This window comes from Fukomys damarensis, unplaced genomic scaffold, assembly GCF_012274545.1.
Source record: "Fukomys damarensis isolate Sample0158 unplaced genomic scaffold, DMR_v1.0_HiC HiC_scaffold_25, whole genome shotgun sequence".
NCBI lineage: Eukaryota > Metazoa > Chordata > Mammalia > Rodentia > Bathyergidae > Fukomys > Fukomys damarensis.
In genome coordinates, this window is record NW_022900937.1 from 18081524 (window position 1) to 18108433 (window position 26910).

General features: G+C 54.3%; 1 protein-coding gene across 5 annotated transcripts in view; it reads left to right on the forward strand.

The window, feature by feature from the left end:
• Smad6 (SMAD family member 6) overlaps nucleotides 1-26910 on the forward strand; it is a 160945-nt gene that overhangs the window by 19632 nt on the left and 114403 nt on the right. For all 5 annotated transcript variants that reach the window (XR_002026003.2, XR_002026004.2, XR_784116.1 and 2 more), the window contains exons 2-3: nucleotides 4698-4754; nucleotides 8216-8293. Coding sequence is in view for 1 of the 5 variants with exons in the window: in XM_019210530.2 (XP_019066075.1) it covers nucleotides 4698-4754; nucleotides 8216-8293 (135 nt within the window). In the remaining 4 variants the exon portion in view is untranslated. The remainder of the gene's footprint in view (nucleotides 1-4697; nucleotides 4755-8215; nucleotides 8294-26910) is intronic.

The following is a 26910-nucleotide window of genomic DNA, read 5'->3' on the forward strand; positions in this document are numbered from 1 at the left end:
AAAAAAAAAAAAAATCATAGCAAAACGTGGAAATTCTGGGGGGCGTCCTCTGAGAGGGTAGTGGGCATAGGACCTGGTGGTGACTCAGTTTCTCTTCTGACCCTTTATCTCACCCGCGAGCATCCCACTGGAGTTCATGTCCCGGGGCTCCCGGATGTGGAAGACCTGGTCGTGTGGGAGTGGAACGGGAGCGGCAGTGAGGAGTTATCCAGGATTATCCAGTATTGCTCAGAGCACCTCATGCATAACAGTGAACAGTGGAAACAGCCCACCTATCCATTAACTGATGAATGGATAAACAAAATGTGGTCCATCCACGCCATGGAGTAGCACTGAGCCATGAATAGGGAAGGACTGGTCATGCTACAGCACAGAGGAACCTTGAGAATATTTGGCTAAGTGAAAGAAGCAGGACACAAAAGGGAACAGACTGCGTGGTTTCATTTACATGAAACTTCCAGAAGAGGCAAATCCGAAGAGACAAAAAGGAGATTAGTGGTTGTCTTAGTTAATTTTCTTGTTGCTGAGGCATAATACCCAGCACCCACAAGTTAAAGGAAGCTTGAAGTTTGTAGAGGTTTCAGTCCATAATCGGCTGGCTCCAAGGCAGGGTGGCACGGCAGAGGGGCATTGCGGGGGAGAAATGGTTCATGGTGGGCAGAAGGTGGTAGCAAAGCAAGCAAGAGACCATAGCAGCTTTTTTCTGCCCCTTTCATATTATATCTAGGCTACTGGGATTAGGGACTGATTTAATAATTGCACACCCTTAATCCCGGCACCACACACTCTAGGTCCAGCCACCTCTGAAAAATTCCCAGTTAGGACCCTGTGAGGCTTTGGGGGATATCTAGACACAAGCCATAACAGTGGTTTCCTTGGGTTTGAAGGTTAGGGTGTAAGGATTGACTGCTAATGGGGGAAGAGGAGACAGGCAGTGTTGGAAATTTCCTATAATTAGATCATGGTGATGGTCACACAACTCTTTGAATAAAGTAAAAACCACTAAACTGCATACTTTCAGAGGGTGAATGTTAGGCGGGGGATTTAGCTCAGTGGTGCTACTGCCTGCCTCACAAGTACAAGGTCCTGAGTTTGAACTCAGGTACCAAAAAAAAAAAAAAAAAAAAGGTGAATGTCATTGTTTGTGAATCCCCCCCCACACCGTCTGTCTGTCTGTGTGTGTGTCTCTCTCTCTTTTGTACCAGGGATCGAACTAGGGACCTTGTGCATGACAGGTGGGCGGCAGAGCCACTGCGCTAAATTCCCGGCCCTTATCTCTCTCTTTTATTTTTATTTATTTTTTAATTGAGTTTATTGGTACATTTTAGGTATGCAGTACAGTTACATTCATTATTGGGATCTTGTACCTTTACATGACAGGTCGTGGTTCTCATTTTTTCCCCTTGTCCCTTCCCTCCCTTCACCCCCTCCTCCACTTCTCTCTCTCTTCTGTTTTTTGTTTTTGTTTTTGTTTTTTTGAGACAGGGTCTCACTATGTAGCCGAGTCTGACCTGGAATTCACTATGTAGCCCAGGCTGGTCTCAAACTCACAGCGATCCTCCTGATCCTCCTGCCAAAGCCTCCTGAGTGCCGGGATTACAGGCATGCGCCACCACGCCCAGCTAAATTTTATTAATTTTTTTTTTTTTTTTTTTTTTGGTACCGGGATTGAACTCGGGTCCTTGCAGTTGCAAGGCAGGCAGAGGACCCACTGAGCTAAGTCCCCAGCCCCCCCCCTCTTTTTTTAAAGATCACCTTGTCTTGGTCTCCAGCTGGCCTCCTTGCCTCAGTGACACCTTCATGTGTGGCCTTGGGTGGGTCCTTTGCCTGCCTGGACATCAGGTGCCGAATGGGTTAAGAGAAGGAGCCCAGCATGGTGACCCCCCAAGACCCCTGCCCTCTTGGACATTCGGGCTCCCTGTGTCATGGGGCGGAGTGTGAGCCTTCAGACTTTTTACCTGCTTAGGATGAATTGTCTTTGGCTCCAGCTCTCCTCTGGTTAAAGCAGGCAGCGGACGAATGCTTAAACAGTGCTGTGCAGACCTTTCTGCTGGGGTAGAAGGGTTTGGTTGGCAGAGTCCCCTCGGCAGCCTTCTGCTCTCACTAGCTGGTGTGTCTAGGTTTTCTTCAGGCGTCTCCCTGAAGACATTAAAAACCCCCACCCCAGGCGTGACCTTGGGTAGTGGGTGTCAACTCAAGGGCGGAGTGGCTTCTGCAGGGGGCGCTGCCGAGCCTTCTGGCCTTCTGCCTTCTACATTTCGGGTCACCAGTCCCCGCGGGAGATGCTCTACTCCGGCTGCCACCGCCGCGTTCCCAAAGCTTCGCTTTTGGGGACAGATTGAGGGAGCGCATGCCCAGAGCTCCATGCCATGTGCCGCTGGACCTTGGCCAGTCCGAGTTTTGCTAAAGTAACTGAATCCAGGCTGCCTTTCTGACTCACGCATAGGGTGGTAAAGGATGTGACACCAGAGGCCAGAGCCCCGACCCCGGTTCTGGCTCCGTGACTTGTGCCTGAAGTGGTCACTGCCACCCGCCAAGCCTGGGTCTCCTCCCTGTGTGCGGGGCACTGGCCTCAGACCCAGCTGTCCGGTGGCCTCTGCCAGCAGCAGATTCCCCTTGAATCTCATTTAGGTCTCCTGTGGGTCCCCCGTTGCTCCTCAGGTCCCCTCAGATGCACCCGCCGCTGTTATCCCCACCCATCAGGGTCGTCTCTTGGACCAGTGGGGCCAATGGGCTGTGAGACGGGGCACCGCCTGGGTCCGTCTCACCAGGCCTGGGTGCCAATCCTAGCTGCACTGATGGGCTGGGGGCAGGGGCAAGTCAGCACCTCACCTGTATAATGGGGGTAATCTTGCCATCTTATTTTTATTTTTGAGAGAGGAATAAACAAACATAGTTGTCTGATGAGCACCGCGAACCTTAGGTCTGCAGAAAAAGAACAGTAGAGAGCCAGGCGTGGCGGTGCATGTCCGAACAGTGACCCCAGCACTCAGGAGACTGAGGCAGGAGGATCACCAAGCGTTCGAGGCCAGCCTGGGCTGCATAATAAGACCCTGTCTCCCCACCCTCCCTAAGAAGAAAGCACATATAAACTGTGAGGTAGAGAGCAACATCCTTCCCAGTGGCTGCTTTGTGGCCTCCCCTGCCAGCCCCTGTGTCCAGCGCTGCTCCCAGTCCTCAGCCTGGACGTGGCTGAAGTCACCCTTGGCCGGCCGGGCAGGTCGGGGGAGAGGCGAAGCCTGGCTGGGTGTATGGAGCACAACTAATTGTGCCTCATTATAACTGCAGAAAAACATTTATTACCCCTGTGTCATTCGTGATACTGCCTAATAATAGTTATTACCACTTTATTACGGCACAGCCTGCCTTCCTTGGCGATTTGATGGTGTTGAGTTTCACGTATGGAAAATGAAGGGTCATTTCATTCATGCAAATTGTTACTTCGTTGGGCAAATTGTTACTTCCCATAAAGCAAGAGGATAAGAAATTCATCAGAAGGTGAAATAGATGTTTTTAAGAAGGAGTATTTTAGGCAAATGAAAGGAAACCTGAAGCAAGCCTAATAGAAAATGAGGACTCAAAGAGTCCCAGCTGGAGGCTGTGTCCCAGCAATGCCTTTTCTTTCCAAATGGGGAAACTGAGGCAGGCTGGGAGCCAGAAATGACTGGTTCAAGGCTTCCTATCTAGGTGCTTGAGCTGGGGTCAGCTCCTGGGGCCCTAGCCCTGTGCCCTCCTTGTACCCATGGTGTCGGTTTTGATGCAGCTTGTTAGGCAACAGGTTTCCAAGTCTGGGTTGCTGCAGGCAACCTCAGCTCTGCCAAGGTTTGCCAGATTTAGCAAATAAAATGCAGGGTTCCCAGTTAAATTTGAATTTCAGATAATCGTGTGTGTGTGTGTGTGTGTGTGTAGTTCAGGGTGGCCGGAACTCACTATGTAGCCCAGAACTCACAGCAACCCTCCTGCCTCAGCCTCCCCAGTGCTTGGATTACAGGTGTGCACCACCATGCTTGGCATAAACATAATTTAGTATAAGCATATCCCAAATATCGAAAAGGCTGTACTTGAATTAGAAGCAAAATGCTATGCTTACTCCAAATTCACATTTAACTGAGCACCCTATATTTTGCCTGGCAACCCTGCCTTGACTTCCCTGGCACCTGTGCCCTTCTTGTTTTGATGATTTAGATACTTTTTACAGAGGTATTTTTCTACAGTGCCAGGAGCTGAGCTAAGCATTTTACATACAATATCTCCTTTTGCCCTCCAGCAAAACTGGGAGATCTCTGATTATTATCCCCTTTATAACAGAGAAGACAGGCTCAGAGAGGTGCAGGAACTTGCCCGAGTACACACAGCCTTCTGTGGCAGAGTGGAGATTGAGCCTAGGTCTATCTGTTGCAGTGCATTTGTGCAGCAGAGGTGGTGGGAGAAATAGTGGGCGTCTTGAGGGCTGAGGTTATTGTTCGAGGAAACTAATCATTAAAACAGTGTAGGGCATGGTAGCACACACTTGTGATCCTTGTACTTGGGAGGCTGAGACAGGAGGATTGCCATGAGTTCAAGGCCGTCCTGGGCTACATAGTGAGACACTGTCTCAAAAAGCAAAAACCACCAAAGATATAAAAGCACAAAGAATCCAGGTCAACCCCCCCTCCACACACCACCCCAGCAGTGACAAGCTGTCTCTTGTCTTCCAGAATCACCGCCACCCCCCTACTCTCGGCTGTCTCCTCCCGAAGAGTACAAGCCACTGGGTAAGTGTCCTCGGCAGGGTGTGTGCTTTGAGATGGGCGAAGCTTTACAAACACTCCCACCCTTGGGCCTGAGCAGACCCAGCTTCTGCAGTTGGCTGTTTACATCTCGAAATTCCAGGGCTCATCATTAACCTCTGTGTGACCTTTAAACAGGGCCTGTGGGAGTGAGTGGGTTCTGATTTAAGCAGGGCTTTGGGGGTGGGCTGGGAATCCTGGGTTTCTTTTCTTCTCCCTCCCTCAGCCTTGGGTTGTTCTGTAGTGTGAATTAATTTGAAACGTGACAGGTGGGTGCCCAGTCTTGGTAAGAAGGAGCCATGTGTACTCTCCTCTCCTGTTTTTTGAAACAGGGTCTCACTGTGTGGTTCAGGCTGGCCTTGAACTCATTGTGCAGCCCAGGCTGGCCGCGAACTTACAGCGATCCTCCTGCCTCAGCCTCCTGAGTGCCGGAATTACAGGCGTGTGCCACCATGCACGGCTGGCCATGTTACTGTAGACAGGGCCCGTTCAGAGCAGGGCATGTTTTCTGTAAAACTTTGGGGCTAAATAATCAGCTGATATTCTTGAGCAATCCATGCAGTTTTAGAAAGACCCATTCCCTGCCCTGTTGGCTGTTTGGCCAGTGGTCCTTGTGTTGGGCTGTGACAAGGGCAGTTCTAGAGCGGAGAGTCCCAGGATGGTGACTTTATGACCTGGGAAGTTTCTGTAGACACAGGCATTGATCCTACATAAACATCTCCTAGGGACCACAGAATGGGTTTCACTTTGCTTTTGGTGAAGACATTGCCTAGTAACAGCAGCTGGAGGCCACATCTTCGGGTCCTGGGTCCCACCCCACTTCTGCCCAGCCCCACATCCCCTCAGGCCGGGGGTGTCAGCAGGTACCCTCACAACTGTGACCCGTGCCAAGGGGGAAGAGGTGCCCCAGGGGTGTGCAAGCCAGTGGCCAAGCCAGGTGGCTTCCCCGGCATTTGTTCCAGAAAGGTCTGGCGGCCTTTGTTTAGGGGAGCTGCAGGGTCTGCAGGGGCAAAGATAAGGAGCAGTCCCTGCTCAGGTCCGGGGAACCCATCCTGCTGCCCCAGCCTGGGCTCTGCATTTTCCAAGCCAGTGTCATGGGGCTAATCATGACGAAGATCCCTAGCTTCACTAGAGAAAATCAGACAAAAAGCCTTCAAAAGTTCATAGAAAATGTAGCACTTCAGTTCGAAAATCAGGGATCTGTCAGTCAGCCGGTGACAGCCAGGCCCCCCACAGCACCCAGCCCTGCAGAGTGACTGTTGGGAAATTAACGTGTCCCCATGTTTTTTTTTAATGAATGGGGCAACTGAGGCCCAGAAAGAGGAAAGTCTCACTTGGTGACAGTCACAGAACTCTGCTCCCTCTTGTTTTTATATGGATTTCAAGCTAAGAATGATTTTTATTTTTCAAATGGTTAAAAAAATATTTAAAAAATCAAGAGAGGATTCCTGCCATGTGAAAATTACACAACATTCAGATGTCTCGTCCAGGGACTCATCCACGCCTGGTCACCTCCATCTGGCCCTGGGCTCCTTGTGCTAGAGAGGCCCAGTTGAGTAGTCGCACTGTATTGTTCGGTTGACAAAGCTGAAGATATTTACTCTCTAGCTTTCTACAGAAAAGGCCAGTGAGCCTGAGATTGGTGTTTGTGGAGGCAAGGCTCGAACCCTTGTTCCTCCTCGGAACTGTGTTTTTCTTTAGCTGCCGTTGAGGCCCGGTTGCAAGGTGCTAGATGTGAGGGTTGGCGGGGGTGCAAGGGGAACTTGGTAGCCGTGAAAGATGGAAATTAGGTAGAAATAGGTAGAATAGGTCTCAGCCCCTAGCGTCCCTGCCTTGGTGGAAGTAGCTTTGATCACTTGGGAACAGTTGACATTAAGAGCAAAAACCTTTTAAGAACTTCCTACAGAGACATTGGGGGGCTTTACTTTCTTTCTTTTTTTGGTTTTTGGTGCAGGGGATCAAACTTGAGACCTTGCACTTGTGAGGCAGGTGGCAGCACCACTGAGCTAAATCCCTGGTCCTACTTTTTTGTTTTAAAGATTTTTCCGTGTGCCTTTATTTTCACCCTAATACTTTGACGAGCACATAACATTTCTGTGCCCTGATAAATAGTCTAAGGCTTTTTTTTTCTTTTTGGTTATTATTTTCTTTTCCTTGCATTGTGGCTTTTTCATAAACAAAAAGTCAGTTCACTTCTAAGCCTCTGTGATCACATGAGACCAAAAAAGAAAATAAAACCCAGAATACCCCAGTCAGCATCTGGCAAGTGGGGCAGAAAAAAAAGGCCAAATTGGTTAATGTTTCATCTTCCCGCTCCCCAGACCATGTGGTAAAGGAAAAAATTCCTGCAGGATCTGATGGAATTCTAGTGTGCTAAGGCCCAGGCTAACAGTCCTGGCCCCGGAATCCCTGGCCCTCCTACTAGGCGAGGTGAGGCCAGCCCTGGGGGACCTGGGGGCACTGGCTGCAGGCTCCCCACTCCTGACAGGCCTGTCCCTTCACAGTGACAGCACCCTATAGCGTCCGATGACTGGTAGCAGAGGCCCAGGCCCGTTTCTCCAGTCTGCCTGTCCCGGAAGGCATCGGCCTGTCAAGCTAGCAGCTCAGAGATTGAGAGAAAATGTGCAAAAGAATTTCTCTCCGCATCTCATTGCACTGCAGACAGAGAAAACAAATATTGCAGGCCACATGAAGGCCTTGAAGCTAGTTTTTAAAAAATGAGCACTTTCAAAAAGGCAGGTAGGGGGCCAGGGATTTAGCTCAGTGGTTCCACCGCCAGCCTCGTAAGCACAAGGACTGGAGTTCCATCCCTGGTGCCCAAAAAAAAAAAAAAAAAAAGGCAGGTAGGCATTGAAAGTTGCACCAAGTGGAGCTGTGGGTGTTGGCAGTAGGGGAGGGTCCAGGAGGGGAGAGAGGGGGAAAAAAGTTAATCTGGGAGCAAATGTTGAGCCCTTAATTAGAGGGGTGTAAGCGGGACAGAGCAAAGATGACTGTGACTTGTTAAAACAAAGTTTCCCCAGCTCCAGCAGGAGAAAGGAAGGAAGCGAGCAAGAAGGAACACCTTCAAGAATTTTAATGGTCGTAATTACGCTCAGCAACTCTGAATTGTTTAGGGGCTTAATTTCACCTTGCCGGGACCTTCCAAGTTGCTACTTGCTCGGGCCCTGAACTTGGGCTGTTTCTGTGGCCCGAGTATTGGCTACTTTTTCCAGGTTCCAGGACCTCAGCAGCCCACATCTGCCAGAAGAGTTCCAGGGTGGGCTGGGGTGATCCCAGGGCAAGGTTAAGAGTGGCATCAGGAAGTTGTGAGGGACGCTGCCCTTCGCCAGCACACGTGTGCACACGCACGGGCGGACATGTGCACACAGACACGTGCACAGATGCATGAGACAGATGGCGCACGGAACCCTCCAGCCAACTAAGCTTTCTTTCTCTTTACCCCGCAGATCTGTCCGATTCCACATTGTCTTACACTGAAACGGAGGCCACCAACTCCCTCATCACCGCTCTGGGTGAATTCTCAGGTTGGCATTTCTTCCGGCGCGGGGAGCAGGTGGCGGGGGCTTGGTGGGGGGCTTTCTCGTGTCGCCTCCCCGTTTCAGTTCTCCTCCTCCCACTCCTGGCGTGGGAAGATGGCCAGCGTGTGAATCTCTGCTTCCAGGCCGAGGGACGGTCTGAGTGGAACCCGTGGGGCCCGCTTGTGAAGTGGCCGCCAACGTGTGTGTTGCGGAGGACGGAGGGGCCGGCGGGCTCCACCTGTCCCCTGAGCGGGCGACCCTTTCCCTCTGTAGAGAACGGCCCGGGGGCCTGCTGTGCATTTGTCTTCCTCTGTCCCCAGGCAGAGAGGACTGATGTTTAGGGTCCGAAGAGGGCAGAAGTGAAGTGGTTATGAGCTTGAGGGAGGCTCTGGCAAATGAGGACTTTGCCAAAAGCCAGAAGTTTCTGTTTCCCTTTGGAGCGCTGAGTACTGGGACAGGAAGCAGAGGGAACTCTGGTTTGGATCCCTGGTTTGGAGGCTGTTCCCTGGCAATCTAAAGCCCCCATCCCTGTAATTAAAAGCTGGCCCAAAGGGACCCCTGCATTTGGAGGGATCCTAATCAAGGTTTCCTCGAGAAATGGGAGGTAGGTGGTGACTGGCGACAGCAGGTAAGGAGGGACTCGAGGGATGAGACCAGGGCTCCCTTTGGGAGCGTGCAGGGAGGGTGCGCTGTGGGCACAGCAGGGCCGTGGCCCGGCTCTGAGCTGCTGGGCATGGCTGGGTGTCTGTGTGCGTGAGCTGACTTCCCCACACCCGCCACGCTGTGGCCGCTGTCCTCGGGAGAAACCTCGCTGGTTGTGGGGTGTTGCTGCGGGCCAGGCCCTGAATGCGGCCCCTTCACACACTTTGGTTCAGGACAGCCTGGGCCGGGGACACCGAGAGGTGAAGGGACTCGAGGAACTTGCCTAGGCTGGAGACTTGGCATATCTTTTGTCCCCTTTGACCAACACTCGGCGTACCTTCGATGATGGGTTTCCCGGGGGGTTGGGCCTGTCGTTCTCCGCGTGACGCTGAGGTGACATGTGCTGGTGGCTCACAGCTGCCAGATTGCTTCCCCAGCTCTTCCCCTTTGCTCCCAGAGACCCCAGATGGTGTGGCAGCTGCCAAGAGGGACAGGGCTGGCCTGCTCTGACCGCCCTTGGGCTTGGGTCTTGGCCTATGAGGGAGGTCAGGTCCCCTTGTCCTCTCCTGTCTGTCCCTTGGTCTCTGGTGGCCCCGTCGTTGGGGGCCACTTCGTTCTCTTCTCTGCCTAAGTTAACAGTGCAATCCATTCTTTTTTGTCTGTGCCTGTGTGGGTGGGAGCAAGGGGCTAAAACGTGGCTCTGGCAACCCGCGGGTATTTCATTGAGACAGACTGTGTCGTATTGATGATCTAGATCATGGGCACTCTTCGGATGTCCCCTGACTCCTATTATTAATGCTAGTGACTTCCTTGTGTGTTTTGCAGGGTGTTTTCATAAGAGTTGCATATGATCCCTGCTCTACTGGAGCTATGGGTGAGCCAGAAGGAGCAGACCCTGTCTAAGCGCTTGCCAGTGGCCCTGCCTCCAATCTATTCCTGGAGACAGCGCCCCTAGAGGTTGGGAGGCCTGCAGCGGATGCTACCCAGACTAATAAATTGGGCAAATATGGGGTCCATTAGGGCTGTGTTTGGGATTTCTGCTCCCTAAAAACAGCACAATCTTCAGTACTGGGCAGTGAGGTGGTCACTGCTATTTTTTATTGTGTGACTTTCATCTAAAATACTTTGCATTCAGTGGCTTGGCATTTTAAGGGGCTAGAGGATTTGGAGAGAAAATTTGGGATTTCCTGTTGCAGGATGAATGAGATCCAGGTGGCCTTGGGAGGTGAGTGGCCTGTCTGCCTTGGTGGTCATCCAGGCCCCTTCCTGGTAAGACACGTGTCCCCTCCTGAGCTCCCAGACTTGGGGCTGTGTTGGCCGTCACACTCTTGGGGGGAGCTCCAGAGGGGGACAGGTCTCAGTGGATGGCAAAGGCACCGTTGATTCTGCAAAGATGGACAGCACGGTGGCAGGAAGGTGGAGAGCGAGGAGTCAGGTCAGGATATTTGATGGCTGAGGACCCCTCACTCACCAGGCCCCCTCCCAGCGACCCTCTCAGACAGCACAGATGCACCAGCCAGCTACCCGGGGCTGCGGTCCCCAAGAGCCAGGTCCCTCTGGCGTCTGGGGACAGGTAAGGGGTCTGGAGCCCTGGACGGAGACTGCCCTTGTCTCACATGTGACTGTCGCCTGCCCAGTCTGGAGCTTTGTTTTTATCTAGCTCCAAGTCCCTGCTCCACTGTCCCGTCCTGCTGTCGAGGCCACTTGAGGGAATGGTGGGGACTCGGCAGCTTGGTCACAGGTCCTGGTGGGTGAGGACATGTTGGTGGCAGAAAGGGAGGCTGCTGTGCGTCGCCTCTCCACAGAAAAGCTGATGGGACATTCTCATTTGATCTCTGTCTCCTTACAAGATGCCCTCTGAACACATGAGAGAAACAGCAGCTTAGGGGAGAGGCAACTCCACCGAGGTCCCTTGGAGTGTGGGGAGCGAGGCTACAGCTTTCACCAGATGGGAAGACTTAGGCCTGGCTCTTCTGTGGGAGATGGCAGACCTGAAAGCCTAGTGCACCTGTTTAGCTTGCCTTCTGGACTCTGGCTTTCTTGTCTGACTCGGGCTCTAGGCTACTGTCACCAAGCCTGTCAGTTTGTCTTCCCCCATTCCTTCAATTTCAAGTTAGTTTGGGGGAGTTAAGCATGATGTGCTACTTAAAGAAATTCATGCTAAGGTGTAAATGACTGCTAGCAATCCTCTTTGGTTTTTTAAATTTGAAAGGGGAAAGCTGGTGCAGGAGGGCCAGGTTCCTTAGGCATTTCTTGCTGTGGCTTAGGAGTACAGAAGGGGCCTGACCCTGGGAGCTTTATACCCAGAGTGAGAGGAGCTGCAGCCTGGGTGCGGGGTGCTGGGCACTGAGCACAGGGTGCTGTGTCGTATAGTTGAGAGCCTATGGGATAGAAAGCGTGGTGTGAGCTGCCTGTCACAGGGGACTGGAAGTCCTTTCTGGTGGCCGTGGTGAGTGACCATGGCTAGGAGAGGAGAAGGCCCAAGGAGGGAAGGGGCCACGCAGGACTACTGGGCATGTGGGGTCGGAGCTGGATATCAAGTGTGTCCTCTGCCAGCCACATGGGCTCCTGCCGGGCACAGGTCATTCTGCCCACATCCACATCCCACAGGTGTCAGGGCCTGGAAACAGAGGCCAGAGAGGTTCGGAGCTGCTGGGGCCACAAAGAGCATCAGTCGGAGGTGGCGGGTCCCTCCAGGGGCCTTTGGGGTGGTGCTGTCCAGGGACTGCCAGGGCCACGGGGTGGGCAGGAGAGCACTACTCCGGCCTGTGTGACCCCGGCTGGGCCAGGGGAACCTGCATGACCCGGGCTGAGGTCTCTGGTGCCCTTTTCGGCCCAGCAGCTGTGTTCTTGGTCCAGGTGGGGGCGGGGCCCTGGGCTTCCAGCCCTGGCTCCTCTGCCCTAATGGGCAGTGAGTCAGCCATGCCGGGCACTCTGTGGGTAGGAGTGGCCATGCCAGGGTCCCAGGCGACGGGCAAGGGGCACAGAGTTGGACCTGATGTCCTGTCCAGCTGAAGCTGCTCACACACAGCTAGCAGGGAGCAGCGGAGAGGGAGGCAGGACTAGGGCTGGACTCTTGGTGCAGTCGGGAGGCGGAAGAGGTGATAACTGCACTGAGTTCTAAGGGACAAATAGAGCTCGGGCGTTGGTGATGAGGCGGGCAGAGGCCGGGGCCTGAGATTTACGAAAACCTAACGAGCACACAGTGCCACAGAGGGAGCCTTCGGTGACTGGCGAAAGGGCTGGTGCCTTGAGTGGCCTGGAAGGCAAAGTCAGGTAGCCGGGAGTCTGGGTTAGCCCTAGCGGTTCTGTTTGGCTTGGGGAGAGGAAGGATGTTTGACCTGGAGCTCAGGGTACGTGGTCCCCTGGTTGCAGCCCTCATCTTTTTGTGCTCTGCCTTTCTGGGGTGGACGGGGCCAGGGCCAGGGCCAGGCCCAGCCATCCATTCCAGTCCAGAAAACACACAGTGGTGCACACCTGTAATCCTAGCACTCTGGGAGGCTGAGGCAGGAGGATCTCGAGTTCTAGTTCTGCTTGAGCAACTTAGTGGCTCAGTGAGACCCTTCTCAAGATAAAAAATAAAATAAGAGGCCGGAGATATGACGAAGTGGTTGAGAGCCCCTGATTCGAGCCACAGTAGCGACCACAGCAACAACCACCGTAACAAACCCCAGCCACCACACCTTGTCCAGGGGGAAAGGAGGAAAAGGAGAGCGCCGCCTCTGTCTCCAGATCCACAGGAGGACAGGCATGACCCCAGGGCAGTTTGGAGAAGGCCCAGCCATCTCAGATTTGCAGGGTGGCGTAGGGTGGTGGGCAGTGCGCCCGAGTGGGTGTTGTGTGTTTGTTTTTATGGTGCTGGGGACTAAACCCCAGCCTGTGTGCTGAGCTGCACCCCGTCCCTCTCCCTGAGACACAGTCTCACTGTGTTGCCTCAAACTTATGATCCTCCTGCCTCAGCCTCCGAGTAGCTGGCCTCCGGGTGTGCACTGCCATGCCCAGCCCAGGGTGGATTCTGGCCTCAGCTTTGCCCTTCCCTTCTGTGTGACCTGGGGTGAGATCTGCACCACTCTCGGCTGCTGAACTGCTCTCGTGGACCTTTTGGTGCCAGTGTGTCTCTAGCTGTCATACCAGCTCCCAGCCTCAGCGGATGGCTGGGTAGAGAGCTGCGGCTGCTGGCCTCGGCATCAGCTTCTCTCCTCATTATTTTCCAGAAGTACAACTCTGTCCTGGAGCAAAGCCATGCAGACAGTGTTGTCCTACAGGCCAGGACTCTGCTGGGGTTAGAAGGTAGATGTTCAAGGAAACCTTCATGGAGATGGTGATTCTGAGTTGGGTTTTGTAGGATGACTAGGAGCTCACCAAGAAGATGACAGGACATGCTCTGGGGTAGAAAGAACAGTTGTGCAAGGCAAGGAGTCACATAGTAGTAGTACATGTTTTAGGAGTTTATGGCCAGAAGGAAAATAAGTGAGAGAAGGGAGAATGGGGAAGATGAATCCAGATGAGACATCACTGCCCTGCAGAGTGGAGGAATGGGTGGGGCAATGGGGACGTGGCCACGGTGGCTGGGGATCCCTGGGCTGCACTTGGTCCCCAAGGACCTTGTCGGCATCAAGAGCAGCTTCTGGCCAGGCGTGGTGGCGCACGCCTGTCATCCCAGCACTCGGGAGGCTGAGGCAGGAGGATGGAAGATGAATCCAGATGAGACATCACTGCCCTGCAGAGTGGAGGAATGGGTGGGGCAATGGGGACGTGGCCACGGTGGCTGGGGATCCCTGGGCTGCACTTGGTCCCCAAGGACCTTGTCGGCATCAAGAGCAGCTTCTGGCCAGGCGTGGTGGCGCACGCCTGTCATCCCAGCACTCGGGAGGCTGAGGCAGGAGGATCGCTGTGAGTTTGAGACCAGCCTGTGGGAGCTCCACAGTGAGTACGCAGTGAGCCCATCGTGGGCTGTTTGTGGAGTGAATGAGTGAAACTGGATCGGTCACCGAGAGCAGACTGGCACAGAAAGCTCATCCTGTGTGATACTCAGCAACAGCCGCTCACGCGGAGCTCTGTACCTTGTACCTTTCCCTGTCCCTCAAGGCTTCTCATTTGTGGAGTCTCCTGGGTGCTCTGAGCTTTCCAGGTGGCCACTTTATTGACCAAATCAAGGGGAGAAGTAGCTGGGGTCCAGACAGGTTAGGTAGTTGTCCAAGGCCACCCAGCTGGAAAGCAGGAGGAAGATGGGGCGGGACCAGGCAGTCCGGCCCCCGCGGGCTCCTGGGATCTAGCAGGCATCCTCTCTGCCCTCTCTGCCGCTCCTGGCAGACACAGGGTAGGAGCAAGGTCTGTGAGCTCCTGGCGGTGCTGGGTGCCTGTGGGTGCAGCCTGAGGGACTCAGGGTGTGAGCGCTGCCCAGGGCTGGTGTGGATGCCCCAGGACACCTCCAGGGTAGGATCCGTGGAGTGCTCTAGAAAGTCACTTCACTGCGCCCAGCCTGATCCTAACTGGGCCCTGGGCCACCCTGTCCCCTGGCCCGCTGTCCCTGGGCACCATAACAATCTGGAGCTGCACTCGAGTTTCCTTGTCAGGGTAGAGGGACCCTTGCCAAGAGCTACTTCTTTGATGCAGGAAATATACCCTGAGGCACTTTGTCCGATGTTTTCATATTAAACATCTTCCCTGCCTGGCCCGCAGCTGCCAAGGGAAGCAGAAACCAGCGCTTTCCCAGTTGCCCTTGGTGGAAAGAATCCCTGATATTTGTGGGCCCTGTGCCCCTCATCGGGCTGGCACCCTGGCCGGAGAGGGTGAGGCCCGCGGCTGGCACCTCTGCAGGACTGGGCCCCCTGGCTGGAGGATGGACCCCACCCTGCCCTTGGAGTACGTTTCTGGGTTTGGAAAAACAAGTCCCAAGTCTGGAGTGGATATCAAAGCCACCAGCCCAGAGTGCAAGGTGACTACTGCCAGAGCTCCTGGCAACCTTTAAAATGACAGGATGAAAGCCAGGCGTGGTAATGCAGGTCTGAATCGCAGCACTCAGGAGGCTGAGGCAGGAGGATTGCTTTGAGTGTGAGGCTAGCTTGGACTGCATAGTGAGACCCTGTCTCAAAATAAATAAATGAATAAAATAAAGGGGAGAGGAGCCCATAGAGAGGCCTAGGAAGTGACTTCCCTCTCGGAGTCACCCATCTAGTGCCAGTGTTGGGCTTGCAGTGCCAGGCTGGGGAAAAGGTGGGCAGGGAGCTGTGGTCACGTGGCCTGGAATTGGGTGGGGCTAGGCAGGGCTGGGGCACTGGCTTGCTTCCCAACAGCCCCTGGAGGAAGTGAGGGCGAGAGCTTTGGTGGCACATGTGCTTTGGGGACTAGGGACAGGGACAGAATCAGGGTGCTGCATCCACCTCTGCAGACAGCAGTTGGGGGCGGGCCATCAGAGGTATAGGTCCAGGAGGTCACAGAACCTTTTTGTCCCCACCTCCCACCCATATCCACTCCCCTTGTGTCGGCCTCAGGTCCTGCCCCGGCATCAAGGAAGTTGTGTGGGTTCAGCCTGGCTCACCCTGGGGCCAGTGGGAAGGAGGGACACTGTCCTTGTGGCATTTGAGGGGTTTGACCCAGGGAGGGTCTGGGTCTTGTCTACCTGGTGCCCAGTGCAGGTCCTGGGATTGTGCCTGCTGTTTACAGAAGGGTGCAACTGCTGAGTCCCGCTGGGGCTCGGGCTCGGGCTGGAAGGCGTCCGGCTTGTGTTGGGAGGCCAGGAGAAGTGTCTCGGGCGCTGCTGCTGTTGGGCCTGGGAGCAGCCGAGGAGGGTGGGGATGGTGCAGGCTCCTCTGTGTTCCTGGTGCCTGCCCCCTCCCTCCAGGGCAAAGGCCAGACAGAGCCCAGGGACTCCCCATGACCCTGGCAGGACAGGAAGCCCAGGTCGCGTCGTCACTCTGCCCACGTCTCCGGGTCATCGCCACCCACTTCCTCAACTTCTCCATCTGTAAAATGGGTCCACTGGTCCACCTCATGGGTCCTCACCCCTCTTTGCATATTAGATGATCCTAAGAGCTTTGAAAAGCCCAGAGCCGCATGTCCTATGTCACCAGCGAAGCATGCCAGTGTCGCTCCTGTAGTCCAGAGACAGTCCTCAGAAGGCCCCTCCGTCGTCCCCTGCCCACCCTCCCCATGGTACTGGGCCCGTCCTGACTTCAGGCCGAGGGTGTGGTCCCCACGGAGACTGATGTGGGGCTCTTCCAATCAGCTGCTTTGTCGAATTCAGCGGGCGTTGGGTGTGGCAATGGGCAGTGGCAGCGTCCTTCAGGAAGCCGCGAGGTTCTGCTCTGAGGCATCCCGCCCCTTGCCAGTGGGCACTGAGACCTGGGCCACCAGCCCTGCTGCGATCCGTATTCTGTGCCCACCTTTTTACGGGCACAGCACTTTCTCCTTGTGGCCGAGTACCTGGGAGTGGAATTAGTAAGTACTTACCCATTAGTGAGTCTCTGCTAGAGTGGCTGATTCTCACACGATGGCCTATTATCATTATTATTATTTATTTGGTTTTTGGAGACCGAGTCTCACTTTGTAGCCCAAGCTAGCTTTGAACTCTCAGCGATCCTCCTGCCTCAGCCTCCCAAGTGCTAGTATTACAGGCACGTGTCATCTCACCCAGTGGGCCACTGGCATTTTAGTGAGAAACCCCATAAGGGGGGATTTTGTTCCTGCCATCAAGGAAGGCCAGCTTCAGTCCTTGGCCCAGCTCCATGCGGCAGAGCTCAGTGCAGGCCCAGGTGTCACCTGTGCTCCCACACGTGTGGCGCCCGCCTGCCTCTCGGCCACAGTGGGCTCTGCAGTCGGACTCCCCTCTGTCACCCAGAGGGAAGACTTTTAGCTCCACATCCTTTGCTGAGGCCCTGGGCAGTGCACTCTGGGAAAAACAAAAAGGAGCGAAGAGTGAAAGGAAACTAAACATTGGAAAAGAAGTGTGTTTCCAATAAACCGGGCCTTTCACCGGTAGCCAAAACAGTGCATTCCTGTACCCAGGAGCAGCCGGCCGGCCTGGCCTCTGTGGCTGTAAATCCTGCCTGGAGCTGGGTCGGGATTGTCCCCAGGACACACAGGCGGGCAGTATCCTTTGGGCGCTGGGTCCCCAGGTTTGTGGGCAACCTGGGCATTTTGTCAGTGGCCTGGCTGTGGCCCAGGTGTGGGTGCACATCCTCCTGCAGCCGGGGCCTGGCCCTTGCCAGGGGACAGCGTACGACTTCCTGTAAGACCTTAGCCCTCCCCTCTTGGGTGCTTTGATGGGCGCAAGGTGTTTATAGGTTTGATTCACGACCGAGTTACCAGGGTTTTCCACGGAAATAACTTATTAAAGGGGCCATGCACACAGCAACATTGAAGTCTGGAGGTGGCGGTCATCAAAGGCGGCCCGCGGCCGGCAGTTGGAGTTGCAGGAACCCCCAGCTGCAGACGGGGCCAGGCCACAGGGGGCCAGCGAGGGGGTGGCTGAGGCTGCAGGGAAAACACTTGGCCGCGAGGCAAACACACCCCAGACAGGCCGGGATTCAGGTTCATGGAAAAAAGGCAGGCCCTGGACCCCAGATTGGGCTTGCGCCAGGCCCTCTGTCCCGTCATGGGGACATGTGTGTGCCCAGGCCACTGCTGTCACGTGCAGGTCTCCCCTCTGAGGAAACGTCAGGGATGCCAGGCGGATGGCAGCAGGAGCTGGGCTGCAGGGGGAGAAGTCGGGGCTATGGCACTTTCAGGTTCTGCCCTTCCTGAGAGTCCTTGCCTTTGATTTAATTCCATCTGATTTGTTTCTGGCGCTCCGTGAAAGCCTTCTTATTCCAAGAAGCCTGTGAGGATTGTACAGCCATGGTGGCCTCCTTCCCGAGCTTTTGGTGACTTCCATCTCTGTACAGCTGAAGCGTTGGTCCTCTGTGTCTGAGGCCAGACAGTGAGTGGCTTTTGGCCAGGCCTTGGGTCTGCCTCCGTCCTGTGGGATTGTAACCAGGGATCAGTGGCCCTGGGAACCTGGCACGGCTCACCTCCTGCAGGAAGGCAGGGTGTAGAGGCACTACTGGTCAGGATGACAGGAGCCGTGACAGCAGAATCTGGGGCTCAGATGGGAGTACAGGCGTGGCGCTACCTCCCAGGCCTGGAGCTCATCTGGCCCCAGAGGGAGAGATTCGTAAGACACTTATCTCCACTGCTCAGGTGAGCACCCTCGGGCTCGGGGGCACAAGCCACTCGCCCAGGGGGAGCAAGCTAGGGAGTGACAGAGCCGGGATTGGGACCCGGGGGGCACTCTGGAGCTTGAGCTCCGTCTCTCCAGGCTGGAGGGGTCCCCGCATGCTGTCAGTGAGCTTGCAGGTTTGCTCCCGCTGTTCTCCGGGTTTCAGATACGATCTGCATACTTCAGATTGCTTGGAGCTACACGCTCGTAGGAATCCTGGCGGTCACATGACTGTCACCCATGAGTACAGAGAACAAGCCCCCGGCCGAGCTCCGAGCTGGGTGCTTGCTTAGCACATGCAAGGTCCTGGTTGCCCTCCCCTCCCCACGGTGCCGCGTTTATATAAAGAGAGGGAACACTTGTCTGCCCATTTCTCCCCAACATTTTTTAGTATATTTGTATGGCCAGCCTGTACCCCAGTTCCTAGCTGCTGCCAACCACTGACCTGCCTCTTGTCTAAGATGTTGCACCTTCCAGGATATCCTACAAATATGGTTATACTGCAAGTAGCCTTTTGTACAACTAACTTTCCTTTTTTTTTGGTACAGTACTTGGAATTGAACCCAAATCCTGCACACTAAACTACATCCCCAGCTCTTTTTTTTTTTTTTTTTTTTAATTCTGAGACAGAGTCTCGCCGAGTTGCTCAGGCTGGGCTTGAGCTTGCCCTTGTCCTACCTTGAGTCTCTCAGAGTGCTGGGATCACAGGTGTTCCCCGGTGTGACCAGCATATAAATTTTCTTCCACTCAATATACTACTTTGAGACGCAGCTGTGTTGTTGTATGAATGGATATTGGGGTGGTTTCCCGTTTTTCTTTTTTTGCTGTAAACATCTGTGTTCAGGTTTTTGCGTAAACCTAGTTTTCAGTTCACTTGAGTAAATACACACTAGGATTTCTGTGTGTGTGGCAGAAGATTTTTCTGTCTGGCTTTGTTAAAAACTGCCAAACTTATTTGTGCCATCTTGCAGTCCTAGCAAGAGCGTGTCAGAGTTCTAGTTCCTCGTCAGCCTCCCAGCATGTGGGACGGCCGATTTATTTTTATTTGAATTATTCCGTAGGTGATGGCTTCAACTCGTGTTTTCCCACGGACAAATGGCATCGAGAGTCTCATCCTCTAGCTCTCTCTCGCTGAGTCTCCTTTGGTGAATTATCTGTTCAGATTTTCACACTATTTTTTACATGGGTGTTTGTTTTCTTATTGAATTTTAGAGCTCTTTATATATTCCAGCTATCAGTCATGTGAAAACTATGTGTTTTGCCGATATTTTTGTCCCAACCTGCGACTCATCATTTCGTTTTCTTCGCAGAGCCCTTCACAGAACAGAAGGTTTTAATTTCGCCGCAGCTCAGTTTATCAGTTGTTTCCTACCATGAAGAGCACTACAAGACCCACGGAGATTTTCTTCTAGAAATTTTAGTGTTAGGTTTTATGTGCACGTTTATAAACCACGTTCAGTTAGTATTTTATATAAAGTGTGTATATGAGTCCAGATTGTAATCCTGTTTTTTGGGGATCTGGAGGCCCAGCTGTTCTAGCGCCACGGGTTGAAAAGACAGACCTTTCTGTCTGAAATTTTGTTTCCTTTGTCAAAACGCAGGCGGTGATACAGGTGTGGTTCTCTCCCTGGAGCCTGTGTGCCACTTCATTGTCTGTGTGTCTACCCAGCGATGCGTGGTCTTGATGCCTGTAGCTTTTGTAAGTTTTGAAACCAGGTAGTGTGACTTACCCACATTAAATCTTTCACTGTTTTTTGGCTATTCTAAGTATTTGCAGTTTCATATGAATTCCTTTTTTCTTTTTTGAGACAGGGTCTCACTATGTAGTTCAGACTGCCCTGGAACTCACTATGTAGCCCAGACTGGTTTTGAACTCTCAGCGATCCTCCTGCCTCAGCCTCCCGAGTGCTGGGATTACAGATGTACGCCACCACGCCCAGCTAGTGCTTTACCACTGAATACATTCCCAGCCCCACGTAAATTTTACTCATTTCTTTTTCTCAAAAAGGTTTTTTTTTCAGTAGCGGAGCTTAAACCCATGGCCTTCATACTGGGCTACATCCCCAGACCCCTTTCTCCACTTCTTATTTTGAGAGAAGGTCTTGTTAAGTTGCCCAGGCTGAGCTCAAACTTGCAGTCCTCCTGCCTCAGCCTCCCTGAGTGCTGGGATTCCAGGAGTGCACCAGCATGCCCTGGTGTCCCCACGCATGTTTTAGAATCCGCCTGTTGACTTCCACAGAAGGGCATGGGATTCTGATTGGGAGTGTGTTGAATCGGTGGATCCGTTTTCAACATACAGGTCTCACACATGATTGTGAAGTTTGTGCTTTTTGTGTTCACGCTTCTGGGCACTGTCATCAGTGACACTTTGAACCTTTCCTTGGCACCGATCTTGGTAGCTGGAAGTTTTTCCTGTGCCTGGGGTTGGTGCTTGGGGCTGGGTGCCATGTTTCGGAGGAAGAGGTGGAAAGCGGAGGCTCAGGGGAATACCACCCCTGCCTGTGAGTTTATCCTCAGAGGGGTGTGAGGTTGTGGGTGTGACATCTATCTGTAGGGAGGAAGAGTGGAGGAGCTGGATCGGATGCCAGCGGGAGGTCCCTCTTGCCTGGGAGTTTGGTGTTCACAGCAGCTACAGGTTGGGACATTTAGACAAGAGCTGTGGTCTCATCACAGGCAATCCTCTCCTTTGTTTATGGAACAGAGAGGGCAAGGCCCCTGCCTGGGGTTGCACAGCAGCTGTGGACTGGGCTGGGCAGCTCAGCTCAGTGGGAGGAGGGGAGGCAGCTATTGGCTCTGGCAGCCCGGAAGCCCAGGCCCGCTCCAGAGCACTGACCCCCGTTTTCAAAGGGTAATAGCTTGGAAGTGTGGGTTTTGGCTGAACCCAGGTACTGAGCACAGTAAAGGTCCTGGTCACTCCTGGGTGTGGAACAGGGATTGGGGAAGGCGGAATGGGGGCGGACCTCTCCTCCCCTCCGTCACAGCAGGGCCTGGAACCTGTCTGGGGACAGCGTGGGCCCCTGCTGTGCCGAGCACTTCCTGCTGTTAGCTCTGCGTCTCCAACACCTCCGAGTTACTGTCCCATTTCACAGATGGAGACACCGAAGGTCAGAGAGCGCCCCTCACCTGCGCATCCCACAGGCCACTGTGGCTCCAGCCTGGCTTATGTCTGAGCTCAGGGGTGACGGGCTGACTGCTGGTTGGGGTCCCGGTTCCATTCAGTGTGATGCCAGGTGGCACTGTGGATGCACCGCAAGCCACTGAGCTTTACAACTGCAAAGTGGCGAAGGCGGCAAGTTGTGTGTTGCGTGTGTTTCGCCATTGTTTGAATGGCTCCTGGCCACAGCAGTCACCGCAGCAGGGGAGAGGGTGGCCCACATGGCTCTGCTCCTGTGAGAGTGCTGGGGTCCTGGCAGAGGGGTGGCAGGGGCTCTGGCCAGTAGACAGCCACGGCTGGCTGGGTCTGTCCACACCACAGCCCTATTTCTGGCCCTTGGCATGTCCCCACGAGGGTGCTGGGACACTGGCCCAGACCCTAGCTCTGCACAAGAAGTGTGGGAGCCGGGGTGACCATAGCCTGCTGGCCACTAAATCCACAATGTGCTCCCAGGCTAGGCTGGAGCAGGAGCGGATGGCCAGGTGCCCACCCAGCTGGCCTCTGCTGTCTGTCCCGGGCATTGCAGGAGTTACAACCCTTTTCCTGCCAAAGCCCTTTTCGTTCCTGGGGAGTTGGGAGGGACCTTGGAACCTCATTGCCCCTGTCATCCAGAGCGGCCTCATGAATGTGTAGGGGTTGGGACTGGGGCCTCAGCCAAAACAAACAGGTGCGAGGTGGGAGGAGCCCCGAGGAGCAAGGATGGTTGGACCTGGGTGAGAGAGAGTAGGGCAGCTTCTTAGCAGCAGAGCCAAGGCTTCGGACGCAGCTGGAGGGTGGGACAGGGTGTCCCCAGGAGGACAGGAAGGACTGAGGGCTGTGGGCTCCGCAGAAGACCAGCATTGGCCTGGCCCCAAGGATGCTGGAGGGGGCTGCCCCTCGGAGTGGTCCCTCCCTGGCAGGGGCGGCTCAGCCCATGTTCTGCTCAGCCGGTCTCAGGCGGGAGAGGAGGAGGACCTGCTTGTGCGCACGCACACACCCCGCACCAAGGGCTGCGTGCTCACCTGACACGGGCAGCCGGGATGCACTGGCCCCAAACTCCCAGGAGTCGGGATGAAGAGAGGGCCCGGGCAGCGTTGCCCACACGGGCACATCGGTATTTTTCTTTCTTCGTTGGATGCAGGCTTGAAATATTTCTTAATAATAATTTTAAAATTTTCTACCGAAGCATGCCCACTGCTTCCCCTCAAATTCCCTGTGTTTCACTGGTACAAAAGGGGAAACCCAGACTCAGGGAAGTTAAATAAAGTAGTTTCTAGGTGTAAGGTTGCCAAATGGAGCAAATAGAAATACAGGATTCCCACCTGCATTTGAATCTTAGATAGTGAAAAACAAACGGGTTAAAAAACAAAACAAAACAAAACAAGCTGGGTGTGGTGGTGCACACCTGTAAGCCCGGCCCTTGGGAGGCTGAGGCAGGAGGATTGCCGTGAGTCAGGGCCAGCCTGGGGTCCATCATGAGTACAAGACAGACCTGAGGTATAAAGTGAGACCCTGTCTCAAAAAAGCAAAAAAAAAGCTAAAGAAAACAGAAAAGAAATAGCATAAACACGCCCTGTTCACTATTTGGGACAGACTTGTCCTAGGTGTTATTTGTTACCTGCAGCTCAGATTGGACCTGGGCTGCCTGCGGTGTATCTGATGACCACACCTGGGCCTCCTGTCTCATAAGCGACAGAGCCCAGGTTCATGCTGGGTGAGGTGACACGTAGACTTTGGTTTTTCATCCCTGTTGATACAAGGTCTGGAGAGGCTACCTGCCTGGGGGTAGCGGGGGCTCACAGATAGTGCAGAACCCCAGATCCCTGGAATCGGAGCCTCTGTGGGTGACTCTTACCTGTAACCAAGGCTGCAGACCCTGGCCGGGGCCCTTCCTCTCATTCCTTGCCAGTGAGGGAAGAAGAAACGGGCCTCAGAGCTTGGTCCTCTCCTGGCTCAGCACCCTCCCAGCATGCCCTGCGGCTGGCGGCCATGCAGCCCCTGCCCAACTGCCAGGACCTAGGGTCCTTAGCCTTCCGGTCTTTGCTGTCCTTATCCTGGAACGCTCTGCCGGGCTGCTTTGGTCCCTATGGCTCCGCCTCTGTAGCCTGCCTAGGTCCCCTTGGTGGAACTGGCCACCCGTCCTCTGCAGGTCCCAGCGTGGACTCCAGCAAGGGGACAGCTTCTTAGCAGGAGCCTGGCCCCTTTGCTGCTGGCTCTGTGCTTCTCCGTGCACACTGGAGGTGCCTGCATGGCCTGGTCCTTTGGCCAATGGGAGCTGAGTGGGAGGGAGAAGGACGGACCTTGTGAGGGAGTGGGGTCCTCCTCGTCCTCCTCACCTGCTGTCCCATCCCCCTTTCCCACGGCTTTGCTTCCTGACTGTCTCTTCAGTTCTGTTTGCCTGGAATCCGGTCCCTTTGCAGTTCAAAGGTAAACAGCTTTATAAAAACTTGAGTGACATGGGATGGGGGAGCAAGTGAGCCAGGAAACCTTGCAGTGCCAGCTTTGGGCCTGGGGAGGTGGAAAAGACCCGAATGGCAGCCAGAGCCTTGCAGCCAAGCCCTGGCCAGCCCTGGCCGAGCCTCTGCTACTCAGAACCGCCCTCCGGATAAACACGGAAGTGAGGCTGGGCGGAGGAAAGGCTCGGGGATGTGGTCCAGGAGGAAGCCTGGGGAGCTTGTGCTTGGGTGGTAGCAGAAAGGCTCTTTAATTTAAAAAATGGTGCTTAATCCTGGGCACGGTGGTGCACACTTGTGGTCCTAGCACTTGGGAGGCAGAGACAGGAGGGTGGCGGTGAGTTCGAGGCCAGACTGGGCTACATAGTGAGTTCCAGGTCATTGTGAGTTATAGAGCAAGACCCTGTCTCAAAAACAAACAAACAAACACCGAAAAAACAAGAAAGAAAATGTCCACAGAGAGGCTTACATCCATGGATGGGGAGAGAGGTAAAGAAAACAGCCTCTGTCCTTGGAGAGACCCCATTCTTGGGGGGCAATCGATGACCCCAGGACAGATAGAACCAGGATGACAGAGTGACATTTTTCTTTCTGCCCTCCTCATCTCAAATATTCTTTGTTTTGAGACAGTCTCGCTATGTAGTTCAGGCTGGTCTTGAACTTGGGGTGACCCTCCTGCTTCAGCCTCCCAAGTGCTGGGATCACCGGGATGCACCACCATGACTGGCTTCACCTTGCATATTAGAAATGCTTTTCCGTGTGGGGTCCGGGGCACCCAGATGCCTGAGTCACTCCCTGCTCTGTGCAGGGAGTGGGTCTGCTACTGTGGCCTGTAAGAGGTGGGGGGGGCCACCCTGGGGCTGGACAGCGGGTGCAGGCGGTGGCTGGCAGGTAGGAGGCAGTGAGGTGAGACGGGCACAGGCTTTGCAGCTGGAAGCCAGTGATGTTTATGTGGCATCTTTGAGTCTGTGTGGAGTGTGTGGCCTCTGTGTCACCTGGGGGTAGCGAAGGCCTTCACCTGGCTGCGGGTGGAAACCAGGTATGGATTGCTCCCCTCTACCACCTTCCACCTGGCATCAGAGCCCATGTTCGTGGGGCTCCCGGTGAGAGCACCCCACCTGCCCCAGGTCTCTGCCTGCACCCTGCCGGGAGTGGGGTCAAGTGGGACCCAGTCAGAGTTAGGGTGTACAGGTCTCAGGGCCTTGGCGAAGGGGGCAGGATCACGGGTGTGCACCACCATGTCTTGCTGAACACCAGCTTTAACTTTAAGCCTTGCCATTTGCTAGCTGTGTGACCATGGGCAAGTTCCTTGACCTCTCTGAGCCTTGCTTTCTCAACAGCCCACCTGCTTAGTTATTGTGAAGAAAGGAACTACACGCCCAGTGCCAGGTTTCATGCCAGGGGCATGGCAGGTTCTGGGGATGGGGAAGCGGAAGGGATCTGTGCTGAGTGTCGCCCTTGAGACTCTGGTCCCATTCTCTCCCCTCTGATCCACAGGACGGAGCTGCCAGTGGGTAATAGTTGACCTGGACCATGCTTGACTCAGCCGCTTACGAGGCAGGCAGCAGAACCACTGAGCTAAATCCCCAGCCCTAGCTGCCTGTGAATGAACCACCTCTGTTCCTTTTCCTTCTGTCCGTGCTTCAGTGGGAGAAACTGAGGCCACCCCGCAGGTCTGCCTGTACCCCCTGACTCCCTGGATCTCTTGGGGGTGGTTCCGGGGTGCATCTGCTGGTGAGCCAAGGAAATAGCAATAAGGAGCTCATTCCGACAGCAGTGAGCTGAATCTCTCCGGCTGCCAGATGTTTACGAGGCTGCTGGGTGCTGGCGGCCGGAAGCCTCCAATGGCCCTCATCCCTCTGCCTTCCGGCTGGAAAGAATTCGTATTTGAAAAATAACAATAATTTTAAAAAATCTCCCTCTCCTCTGGCCTCTGGTTCCTTAGGGCCCAGGTGGAGAGAGGGTAGACATCTTTGCACTGTGAGCCAGCTGTCCGGGCACCAGAACAAAAGGGGTCCCCTCCCCAGCACTTGGAGCCCCCTTCGCCCCTGCTGCCAAGGGGCTCCCCAGACCCTGTGCTTAGGGAAGGGTTGTTTATCTCTCTCTAGGATCTCACAAGGGCTTTGGGCTCTTTGCCTCTCTGAGCGCATTTCCCATTTACAGAATGAGGAGGGAGCCTGGACGAAAGGCTTTGTAACATTCAGATTCAGTGGGGAGCGGGGTGGAGGGGCACACAGCTGTAATCCCAGCTACTCAGGGGGCTGAGTCAGGAGGATCGCAAGTACCAGGCCAGCCTGAGGACTTCAGCAGGACCTTGTCTCAAAGTAAAATTAAAGAAAAGGAAGGGAATAGGGATGTAGCTCAGTGCCTCTTGGGCCCACGTCCAGAAAAACATTTAAAAAAGTAAAAAGAAACCGATATTATATGGAGTCAGGGTCCTGGGGTTGAGGGTTTCCCTGCTGGGTAGCTCCAGCATCTCAGAAGCTCACTTTGAATGCAGATTCCCAGACCTGCACCTGCTCAGTCAGAACCTCGAGGGTCAGCCTAGGAGGGTACGTTTTTGGAGCAATAAAAAAAAGTCGAGGCTAATTTCTTACAGCGCCTTTCAGTTATTTTAGTGACTACGTGCCACCGTCACCACTGCCCAGGGCCAGAGGCAGCAAGGTCCTCACCGAGTCCCCTGAGAGACCCTTTTGCTGGCCTTGCCGCTGAGGAACTCTACAACTACAACTGCTGTCTATCCCTGTGGGACCCATGTGGACTCTGGCCCTCCCTCTGGGGGCCTCACTTCCGTGTCTGGGAAATCACAGGTCCTTTCTAGCTGTGGGCTTCAGTGAATCCTGTTGCTCTCAGTGTGGACACCGGGGTGCCCAGGGCTGGTAAGTGAACAGATGGGTGGATGGATGCATGGATGGACAAATGGCTGTTACCTGGCAGCCAGGCCCCACGGGGCTGTATGACCACAAGGGAGAGAGAGACTCTGTCCTTAGAAGGGACAGTCACTCTGTGATTTTGGTGTTTTTCCATAAAGCAAGCCCCCAAGGCCAGGTTGTGCTGTGGTCTTTTAGGGTAGCAGATGTTGGGGAGTGCAGGGACCTGGCACCTCTGGACAGATGTAGAGCAATGGGAGGTGAGTCAGGTGGGTGTTTGCTGGGAGGGGGCTTTTGTGGGTGTAAAGAGAGCCTGTGGTGTCTTG